This window comes from Prunus persica, chromosome G6 (genome assembly GCF_000346465.2).
Source record: "Prunus persica cultivar Lovell chromosome G6, Prunus_persica_NCBIv2, whole genome shotgun sequence".
Lineage (NCBI taxonomy): Eukaryota > Viridiplantae > Streptophyta > Magnoliopsida > Rosales > Rosaceae > Prunus > Prunus persica.
In genome coordinates, this window is record NC_034014.1 from 22,795,592 (window position 1) to 22,806,490 (window position 10,899).

Consider the following 10,899-nt stretch of genomic DNA (forward strand, 5'->3'; position numbering starts at 1 on the left):
AAATTATAACACTTAAATTTATGACATATTTACTTATCATGATTAAGTATTGTAATAATTTCAATTTATAATTTTTTATGTGTTTGTGTAACACAAAATGAATTATATAGAATATACGTTAGAATTCAATATAGAATTAACTAAAGTAGTAGTTAATCCAATTCATAATAAACAAGCATGACATTAGTTGAATTCAATATAATAACCCCGAATTTAAGCGAACCCAACCCCATGAGACCAAATTTATCCCTCGTTTGACCTAAATCCAACCAGACCATACTTGGACCATAACAAATGGGGACCTTAATTGGACCATAGTACAAAGACAACCAGGCCCCCCACAATTGGTCTCCATTCCAAATCCCAACCCTGGGTCAGTCGACAGAGAGTGGTCAGTTCAGTTATTCATGAATTTGACCAGAAAAAGGCACAACACACGGAATTTATTTATTTAATAATTTTTTTGAACCAACCCAACCCAAAGAGAGATGGAAAACGTGCACAAAGTCTCGCTGGCTACCTGTAGCCCATAGGGTCTTTCACACGTGAGTTGGTCTCTGGCTATACATGGAAAAGTCTGTGGCCCAGAATGGAATTTCAGAAGCAGGGTCAGAGAGTACTAAAATGGGAAAAAACATATAAAATTAATAAATCCACCAATATAAAAAAGGCATTATTATTATTTATATATTTATTATAATTAATTTGTTATTATCCTGTTGAGGAGCACGAAAAGGCGCCCCCCCAACGAAAGCGGGAAACTTCGAACGAGGAAAAACCAGCACAAGTCCCACACCACAGCCACCCCTCTCTCTCTCTCTCTCTCTCTCTCTGGCGGCCCATATATAAAGCAAAATTCCTAGGGTTTCAACTCAGACAGGCACTCGCAGACTTATTGACTCACTGAGTTGCGGTCATGGACGATGTCAGGGCTAGCTCGGCTTGGGTCGCAAGCCATTCTTCTCATGTCGTCGTCGACTCCTCAGGTCTCTCCACACTGTGTCTCTGTTTCAGCTGAGCAAATGCATGTCCCGTTTTATGCTTCTTAGCTTTGGTGCACTTTTTCATTTAATTTACTGTTTTTTCTAAATATAATTTTTTGGGGATGAAGGGATTGAGAAAGTGGCGGAGACTATAGACACAATCCCGAAGGTGAATTGGGATTTCGAAGGAATTCACTATTTTGACAATGGGCCTCTCACCGTTCAGTACCTGTTTGTGTTGGATGCTTTGAATTTTTGCTTTTGGCCTGGTAGGTGGTACCAACCACGTCTCGTATATCATTTTGTTCTAATTATGGATGCCAATGAGACTGAATTAAACTATGGGTTCCTTTGCTTTTTTTCATTTTTTGAACATGCCAATCTAATTCCTTGTCAAGTTTACTACTTTTACTTTGTTGCTTGTTGGTTTAAGAAACTATGATTAAGTCAAGTATAATGACCTACAATAGTGGATTCAATTCTAAACAAAATGTAGAGGTAGTCATATCAAAGCATAAATTGTAGAGGTATTTATGCTTTTCCACCTTTCCAAATTTTGTTTTATGACTGAGCCAAGCTGTTGGCCATTGTGTTGCAACTAAGTACTTAAGTTATCTGCTTTTGTTTCATTGTACAAAAGAGTATTTTAATTTCCCTTGCTGCCCATGTTATAAAGATTTGAAGTCTTTTCATGTCAAAGTAATACTTCAATGTGTGTTTCCATCCCCGTGTGAGTCCTTTGTTGTGCAGTTTCATATGGTTACTTATGGAACCATATTTTAGTCGCTTGCAGTGTATGCAGTTGAAGAAAAAGATCATATATCAAATAACTTTATATCCCTTTCAGCAAATACTAAATGCATTGAAAACAAGCAGCTGATTGTTCATTGGCTTAAATAGCTTACACATGACTTGTGTTTATCATATTGAATTGAAAGTACCCATGCTTGTAAGCAAACAAAAATTTCGGTTTACTTTAAGCACTAGAATTAAGAATGTAAAAGCGAAGAAGATGGATCCTCAAGGCTGCAAAATAAAACTATAATAGAGGGAAAATGTTTCCAAACATCAAGACTTAGTATGAAAGTTTGGGCGAGTTATAGATTCATTTTATTCATATCTTTGTACATATATTTGTAGTTTGATCTACTAAATTTCTGTGCTGACTCTTTCTTTATTTACTTTCTCTTGACAGATAAGGACTTAAATTACGATAATTTGGCCGCAGGTCTAAAGGCAGCTCTACAAAATGACATATCTGTGTTTGATGTGGATCGTCTTCAGAAGTACACTGGTACTTATTTTCTTGAACGCATATCTCTTATGCCCATACAGATATTATTTCACATCCAATGTGAGGTGCACACAAATTGCGATATATATCAAGTTTACTTCGTGGTCCCTGGTAGAAGAAAAACGATTAATAATAATAGGACAGAGAGATCAAATAATAGGTAGACTCTTGACTCTGTAAAAATTCAAATTTATGGACAAGGATTGAGCTCTTGTAAACATGTTTTGGCACTTTTAAGTCCTACATTTTGGCTTTGTAACGCTCTTCTACTGAATAGTAATTTGATTGTTATCGTTTCTGTTATAAGGTCCTGAACTACGGGAGCTGTTGAAATGGCCTTTTGGCACTTTTAAATCCTATATTTTGACCCTGTAACACTCTTCTACTGAATAGTAATTTGATTGAAATCGTTTCTGTTATAAGGTCCTGAACTACGGGAGCTGTTGAAATGGCCTAGGCCACTACCTCTGGAGGATGAGAGAGTTCGTTTGTTGCATGAGGTGAAATTTACCTTTACATTTATAGAAGTTTTTATTCTTCAAGTTTTATGTTGTTTGATTTCTTGATTAGTCTGGTTCTGGAACTAATAATTTGACCTAACCTAATATCCAAAATGTTAACTTTTGTGGCCTAGGTTGGGTTTGAGCTGGAGAGAAGCTTTGATGGCAAGGCATCCAATCTTGTAGAGTCCTGTGGAAAATCAGCTGTTAAGCTTGTAGCTCTTGTTACTCGTCACTTTCCTGGTATATTTTAGGGTTGAAAATATTTTTTTATGGCTGCACAGTTTGTAGGGGTTATTCCCCAGGAAACAAGCATATTGACTGTCATTAGTTAAACTTTCTAGGTTTCCGAGACCACTCAGTATACAAAGGCCACCAAGTATTCTTGTATAAAAGAGCGCAGATATTTGCAGCAGATTTATGGGGTGCATTTGGTGGCCAAGGATATGGAGAATTTTATGACATTGGCTCAATTACTATTATGGCGGATTATATTGTTCCAGCTGTGCTTCGGCAGCTTGGTGTACTGAAATATAGTGCGACCCTTGCCAGCACGATTGAGGCTAATAGTCAAATAGATGCAGGCAGTGAGGAGGAAGTTGAATTACGGGCTTGCTCCATATATGCTGTGGAGAAAATGAAGGAGTTGATCAGCATGAAATCAGGGAAGCAGGTACGATTAAAGACTATTTCCTGGAGCAGTTCCAATTAGCTTATTTTCCGTTGTGGTCCTAGTGTGTTATGTTTTATTTATGAATTTTAGATTCTTCTCATGGCTACATTTATGTAATAAAACATTCAGATTATTTATTTTATCTGTAAGTGTCCTGCATCAGTTTTGTTCCCACCAAAGTGAATTGTGTTTGGGCCATTTTGTTCCTCTGCATTTGAAACTAGGATAAACTTGTATCTTCTTGAATCTGTAGATTTTCATTTTCCTTTTCTCTACCATCACTACTCAGTCCCTTTTTCCTAATATGATTGTTCTATTTGTGGGGTTTCTTTTTCAGGTGCTGAGTATTGAGTTAGACCTTTGGCTTTGGTCTTTTGGCATTCAGTGTCCTGCTCTGCAACATCATAGGACACTCTCTATATATTATTAAGTGCACCATATTCTATCGTACTATATAATTGTTACTCGGATAAAGGAAAGATTTTGGATTTGAAGTTTCAAGTTAAAGTCTTTGGATGAGCTTGATAAACAATTTCTGACATCCTGTTTTCTTTTAGAAGTGTTGCGGCTTTTCGCATATTCCAACTAATTTTACTGTTGAACTAATGAAGATCAATAAATAATGTTATGGTAACTAAGTGATTTACCGTATGTGTCACTTTTTATTCTGATTTTAGTGAACATATAAAATTTGATGAATGTGGCAGCAGGTGTTTGACTAGTTCAATTTGATGCATGCTTTTTGTTTATATTGTGTTATAAATCCACTGAATCTCACATCATGTGAGTGTCAACACAACTCCTGCAGGTGTTTGTTCCTCAGCTTGGTTTATATTCTGTAAAGCCTACCATCCATGTAAAATTATATCATGGATCTGATCTATCCTTAGAATGTTAATTCTGTGTTGACAACCTGCATGTTTGTTAAGTTAGCCAATTTTAGATATGAATGCAATATATATGAAATGCAATAAGGTTTCAATACACACAGAAGCATTCATAAACTTTATATATATAGGCTCTTTTGATGATGAGTGGTGAAAATCAACCATAAGATGCAGGCTTGCAAAAATTATTGCCAATATAAGTCAATGTGTAAGTGGACTCAGCTGATTAGAACATAGAATTAGCAACTTGGTTGACATCGGAGTGATGACAAAATGGCTAAGAGCATGGTTTATGCATGAAGTGATAGGCTAAATAGTGTTGAATTTTTCTGCACGATTTATTCATGATCTTTTCCCCTGTGTGCAATGTGTTTGTGTTGCTTATATAGAATTTGGATGGTTTACTTTGACAATTCAGTTCTACTTTCTGTATATCCCAGTACATGCATGACTTGGTAGGCATGGAAGATACAGGCAAAGTGTCTGCTTTTATTTACTGAGCGCTCTTGACAATAGTTATGTTGCTGAGCTAGGGTTCCTTGTAGTTGCCAAACTTCCATCATAAGTACATTTCAGGACATCTGGTTTCCTCACTATCCGGGGCCCAACTGGCACCTTGTTTGCTCTTGGACGTATATCCTGTGCATGTGTACGTTTGTCATTTGTAGAGAAAATGATTTGAACATGTCAGCAGGCTTTATGACAATCATTACTGTTCACTAGAGTAATTTCTTGTGAGTTTTGTAACAGGAAAGAATATTGACTCTCCTTATGCATGAAAAGGTTTTTGATCGATTTCAAAGGTCTATCAATAGCTTAGACATTGAGGGATCATCTAAGTTACAAGTAAAATGGAAGTTTACTGTGTATTTGAGTTCTTATATGTTGTGAATTGTGATACTTTTGTTTTGCCTGTAAGAGCTCATTTTTCCTTCTTGAATAATGTAATTATTGTGAAACAAATGAGGAGAGGAGACTCTTATTTACATTTGTATCTATGAATAGAATGCAATCTATGGCATTAAGCATATAGATATGTAGCTATTCAAATTTCAGTAATCTGACTAGGCAGTTTAAAAAGCAACCTAGTATAACTTGAATCATTTGTAGATGGTAAAGTACTATAAAGGTAATATATTATTGTTAGTGGGTTGGCCAGAAACAGATACCTGGTCAAAGATAGCTGTTGGGATTGCTAAGGTTGCAATGGCATTGGGAGAGTCCACTATTCCAGAAATTCTTCCCTCACATGGGCAGCATGACAACAGAAGGTAGCTCTGATACATGACAGGTCCTAGATCAGTAATGAAGACTACAATAGCATGCATGGCATGTTATTGTATGTGGTATGGAGAGAGAGAAACAAAACCTGCTCTTTGGAGTATCCAAATTTAGAGAGGTAGTCAATAGCATTCAGTACTGCACGCTTATAAGCAACAGTTGCATCTAGGTAATGCTGCTTCCCACTCTCATCAACACTGATGCCCTCAAACACCAACCATTCTGAAAATCTTGGCTCGACAGGGCCTATCTCAAAGATTGGGTTCACATGAAGAGGAGTGGGCCCCATTGGTGTAAGGTATTCTTTCATTCCATCCCTTATAATTTCACACCTAATAACAGGATTATATAGGATAAGCTGTTAATTATATTATATATATTTATATGTTGTGTGTGTGTGTGTATGTGTGTGTGTGTGTGTGTGTGTGCGTACACGGGTGTGGCATGTTATGCCGCATTCTATTGTGAAAGTAGAAAGTTTAGTTTTAACCAGCTCCAGCCTTTGCTCAACAAAGCCTCTAGTTTGGCTACAGAAATGTTAAGAGATGAGGTGTGAAATTTTTACTTGAGCTCCAGGAAACCACTCATCTCAATTGCTCCACAGAATGAAATTTCACCGTCGCCCTGGGAAAAGTGCATGTCACCAGTGCTAAGATTTGCTCCTTCAATGAATACTGGAAGGTATATCTTTGAACCACTACTAAGATTTTTAATGTCACAATTGCCACCATTTTCTCTTCCTGGAATTGTTCTTGCAGCCTCCAAGGCTATCTTTTCCCATTCAGGAGTGCCCTCCTTGATCTATGTATGAACACGACATGTTAGTATAATTAGATTTTAGGGATAGAAGTTGAACATCATGACTATTGTATCTCCGTGCAGTAGGCTGCAGAATTTTACTTTTAGTATGCAGCAAAGCTATTATGGAAATTTAGTCCTGTTGCAAGGTTTTTCATCATTATTTTGTTTCCCTAACAAGTTTTCAATTTAGCATACCCCTCCTAGGACGCAACCTTTTGTTGATGGTAGGTTAGCCAATGGTCGTTGATGCAAAACCTCACATAGTTTCATAGAGTTGAGTCCATTTTCTTCAAGTTCTCTCTCCCTTTCATTCCATATATTCAGGAGTTCCATCGATGGTGCTGTTCCAACTATTCCGGGGTGGGTTAAACCTGGGAATCTCACTCCTGCCATGCATATAAAATTATGTCAGTAGCAAAAATTATAGCCCCACTTTGTGCTTATTTTATAGGCTTAATTAAAAGCTTGGAGGAGGACCTTTATGAATCTTTTCATAACATTACTGGCACAAGAAAAGGAAATGGTTGATAATTCACCTGGTATTTGAGGTGAGTACGCATATATCCCTTCAAAGTACCAAATAGCTTTGGTTGCACAAGGAAAATGGTCAGTGAGAAAACCCCCTCCATTTTCTCTGTCAAATGTTGCTGTGAAACCCCATTCATCTCCTGGGAGAGGACCCAGGTTGCATATCTCAACTGCCAGAAGATCACCTGGCTTTGCTGGAGTGCCATCCTTGTCCAAAACTCTAATTGGCCCACTAAGATAATGAACCTGGAGCAGTTTAAAACTTATTATCTTTAACATTAAATCACCATTCCAGATGTTCTAGTTGTTCATACTACTGATACATTATATTGGTAGTGTCTTCAGATCAGGATAGTAGGGTTTAGTATACAACATGTTTGACCTGTTATAGGAGTTTCTTTTGGTTTAAAAACTTACTTTAGTGTTGTTTGTTTATTCATAAACTTGAACTAAAAGTGTTTGTTTTTGTTGAATAAGATAAAATCATACTTACAGTTGAGAGGTCTATAGATTTTATATCTAGTGCAGAGTCATCATCTTTAATAGAACCTCCAGTCCAGTCAACCATCTCTACTCTAAAGACCTCACCAGTTTTAACCTCAGCCACTGGGGGTATGTGAGGGTGCCAACGATTGTGAAGAGGTAGTTTTTGCTGCCATGGTTTGTTGTTCAAGTCTATTGGCACAACTAGTCTTGGAGTCGTAGGAGCCATAGATGAAATAATGGAAAAACAGGGAGCGTAAGGATGTATGTTTTATATACTTGTTAGGCCAAAACAACAGCATCCATTGGAGGAAGAGGAAGGACGTTGACATGAATACAATTGTTGGATGACAAATGGGACTGACATGTTTTTCCAAGGGTCCCCCATCTAGCTTTTTCCAATATAGGACAAATACAATACAACACAACATTTTTGCTTATTTTAATTTGGCTGACAAATCAAAGCATTACAAGTTGGCTTTTTAGGTCCAATGCTCCCTCAATTTACAGTTCCATTTTCGTCCCTCAATTCGCAAAATGGTTGTGGTGGTCCCATAACTCCACTTCCAGGAGCATCTTCAACAAATTCTCTATTCTCTCATCTGTAGCTATTTCAGCTAAAAAGAAGGAAAATTCTTCTTCAACAGACTTTCTACTTGGCTCTCTATTTTGGAGAAGCAACTTTTGGCTCTCTACATCTAACAAGGAGGAGAGAGAATTTGGCCAGGAGGAAAGAGAGAGAGAGAGAGAGAGAGAGAGAGAGAGAGAGAGAGATGTCGGAGGTTGGTGGGTTGGGTTTTTACTTATTTTTTAATATATTGAATTTGCAAGAGAAAGAGAAAGAGAATAATAATAAAATATTTCAGATTAGACAAAATAGATAACATTGCTGGAGGAAACTCTTTTTAAGTGATTGGCTATAATAGCTCTATAGCTATTTTAGTTTGGCTAATGGTCAAAACTGTATTTCATCTCTAAGATACACATGGAAGAACAGCAGCCACCAAAATCCTCCACACACCCAACCCCCAATACCCAACCCTCCTACCACCTCCTCCGTCTCTCTCCAACCTCCCCTTGTATTGGATTCGTAATGGGTATATGGGTGAGAAGTGGAGGAATTGAATGGTCGGTCTTAAGGGAGTGGGGTCGTGTGGGAATTTGAAGGATTGGGGCTGCTGCGGGAGGTCGTTTTAAGGGGGTGGTTGGTGGTGGAGTTGAGGCTGAGTGAGGTAAGGGAAGGAATAATGAAGGAGGTCGTGCGGGTTGTGATTGTTGCGGACTTGTTCAGGTACAAAATGGTGGCGTGGGTCGTGGAGCTGGTGAGAGTGATGGTGTTAGGCTTGAAATGACCATTTAGACTCAAATTAACAGAAAATCTAACATAGGACTAATGTTGCTAACGGAAGTGGAGTTGAGGGACCACCACAATGCAACTCGAGTGTAAGTTGAGGGACCATTGGACCTAAAAGGCCTTACAAGTTTGTAAACGTGGCAATAGGAATCAGAGTTGTTTGGATGTGTATATGCAGAATAAAATCCTTCTGCCTTGTTCATTTTCCTGTTCTCATAGATATTACCTAGAAACATGTAGAGTTGCTAATTAGGTGTGTCCCTCAATGGAATTTTTGTTGAAACTCAAACGAAAGGTAAAACATGCAATTGAAAGAAAATCTTAAGTCTTGAACAATGAAGAAATGATTCGTAACTCCTATAGAATCTGTCATGGAAAAACTGATTGTGTTGGACTTCAAATAATTGATTATGTCTGGTCAAAATTAGAACTGCATGATACTCTGCTCACACCATTGATATCATTTCTTCTATGCTCTTCCAAACTTTATGCAACAGAAGTGGAAAATATGCAAAACACACAAAAGGGGAACTTACAATGGAGGGATTGGCATGTTTGATGTCCTCTGCTGTGTATTCTTTGGTAATACCACCTCCACTAAAATCCACCATTTCGACTCGAAAAACATCTCCAACTGTAACTTCTGCCACCGGTGGTATGTCCGGGTGCCATCGGTTGTGAAGTGGAAGCTTCTGTTCCCATGGTTTCTTCTTCACATCTATAGGCACAACCAGTCTTGGTCCATAAGATGCCATAACTATGTCCAAGTTTTGCTGTTTTGATTTTGATGAAGGCAATTGGGAAAGGTAAGATTAAAAGATGCAAAGATTCCTTGTTGTGGCTGAAGTCATCAAATGCAGCTTTCATCTTGAGATGGAGTTTGACAGCCCTGATAGGTACACCACTTAATCATACTTTTCTTTTCATTCAAGTGGGTGGACCACATTGAGCTGATTGAAATTTTGTCAAGTTTCTTTTGTGCTCATGTTATATGAATAGCCATGAGAGATGTAACACCAGAGTTCTAACTGGTGCCATTGCCTGAGAATAAGAACTTTCTGCTCTGGTGCACTGTCAAAAGTTTTAGCCACTGATTAAAGAATAATCCCTGTACTGGGAAACTTTATTTTGATCTATGTGGTTAATTTTTATTGGTCTTTGATTTCATTCCAACATCGTACACCTTGATTTAACACCTAAAAGTTTGAAACTCTACTGCAGCAGATGCCAATCCGATTGGTTTATGGGCCAATTGACTATTACAAATTGGCTTGAAGGGGGAAACATTTCTCGATTAAGGTGCTACTTATCCATCATCATGGTTCTGAGATGGGAAATTGGCTTTAAGCTAACCCAAGTAGCCTTCTTAGAGGACCCCACAAATTGGAATCTTCAGGATTTTGCTGCATTTTTCTTTTATTTATGATTACTTGAGCTTTTGTTTGTTCTTACAGAGGAAATTTGCTGCTCTCCTTTACTTGATTGCTGGTCCCAACAGCTGTTTGTAGGGCTTTGTAATAATTTCATTAGGGTCACATTAGTACTTAGGATTCGATTTGATTAAATAATTCATAAAATTTAAGGCATGTTGAAGTAAGAAATGAAGGTAGAGTTAAAGATTTTTTTCATTTTGGGGAATAAAAGGGATCAGAATGTATTAGCAAATGTTGATATCCTAGTATTTTTCACAAACTGAAATGGACAAAATTTAAGTGTCGGGATCCATTTCTTCCTTTAATATGCCTTTAAATTTAGTGAGTTATTCAAGCAAATTGGAAACTTGGCCTAGGATTATGGTGTACAAACTGCTGCCATAGTATTAATGGCATAATTACATTAGACTAAGGGAATCATATCTCAATGAACATGTTACTTCAAGTTTAGGACCATTGTCGTCATTTTCATGACTGTCAACAACATCCCTTTTTTTCTTAAATGGTGCAATGCCTCTTATCCCAATAAATGATAAGGGTATGTTTATGATGTCAATTATATCATAATATGTGAAATATTAGGAACTAATAATAAATTAAGTTGGTGTAGCATCTGGATGAATACTTGATCATAATACTAACATTATCCCCATAGGAAATAACAATTAAGTTAGGTATGTGT

General features: G+C 37.4%; 2 protein-coding genes across 4 annotated transcripts; one reads left to right on the top strand and one right to left on the bottom strand.

Moving 5' to 3' along the window:
• LOC18773964 (UPF0553 protein) lies at positions 717-4,084 on the top strand. The gene is made up of 7 exons (XM_007205562.2): positions 717-986; positions 1,112-1,252; positions 2,179-2,277; positions 2,701-2,777; positions 2,912-3,020; positions 3,122-3,450; positions 3,788-4,084. The coding sequence occupies exons 1-7, from the start codon at positions 917-919 to the stop codon at positions 3,878-3,880; spliced, it is 918 nt and encodes a 305-aa protein (XP_007205624.1). The 5' UTR covers positions 717-916; the 3' UTR covers positions 3,881-4,084.
• On the bottom strand, positions 1,997-9,880 carry LOC18772580 (formamidase). 3 transcript variants are annotated; one of them, XM_020566192.1, is made up of 7 exons: positions 9,321-9,813; positions 6,956-7,193; positions 6,615-6,805; positions 6,184-6,419; positions 5,707-5,950; positions 5,507-5,614; positions 1,997-2,385 (listed from the first exon to the last, which is right to left on the bottom strand). In XM_020566192.1, exons 1-7 carry the CDS (start codon positions 9,537-9,539, stop codon positions 2,305-2,307), a joined length of 1,317 nt encoding a protein of 438 aa, XP_020421781.1. In that variant the 5' UTR covers positions 9,540-9,813; the 3' UTR covers positions 1,997-2,304. The 3 variants fall into 3 exon arrangements, with proteins under 3 accessions (XP_020421781.1, XP_007205181.1, XP_020421780.1); XM_007205119.2 differs by lacking the exon at positions 1,997-2,385 and adding an exon at positions 4,537-4,976 and having other exon boundaries at positions 9,321-9,880; XM_020566191.1 differs by lacking the exons at positions 1,997-2,385; positions 9,321-9,813 and adding exons at positions 4,564-4,976; positions 7,441-7,746.

What these genes read in the sequence shown, in the direction of transcription:
- LOC18772580 (XM_007205119.2), bottom strand. Translation starts at nt 9,539, where the DNA reads ATGGCATCTTATGGACCAAGACTGGTTGTGCCTATAGATGTGAAGAAG. An exon ending in AGTGGTTTCCTGGAGCTCAA is followed by an intron (nt 5,951 to 6,183) that starts GTAAAAATTTCA and finishes TCCTGTTATTAG; the next exon opens with GTGTGAAATTATAAGGGATG. An exon ending in TTGGATACTCCAAAGAGCAG is followed by an intron (nt 5,615 to 5,706) that starts GTTTTGTTTCTC and finishes GTCATGTATCAG; the next exon opens with AGCTACCTTCTGTTGTCATG.
- LOC18773964 (XM_007205562.2), top strand. Translation starts at nt 917, where the DNA reads ATGGACGATGTCAGGGCTAGCTCGGCTTGGGTCGCAAGCCATTCTTCT. An exon ending in TGTCGTCGTCGACTCCTCAG is followed by an intron (nt 987 to 1,111) that starts GTCTCTCCACAC and finishes TTGGGGATGAAG; the next exon opens with GGATTGAGAAAGTGGCGGAG. An exon ending in GCATGAAATCAGGGAAGCAG is followed by an intron (nt 3,451 to 3,787) that starts GTACGATTAAAG and finishes TTTCTTTTTCAG; the next exon opens with GTGCTGAGTATTGAGTTAGA.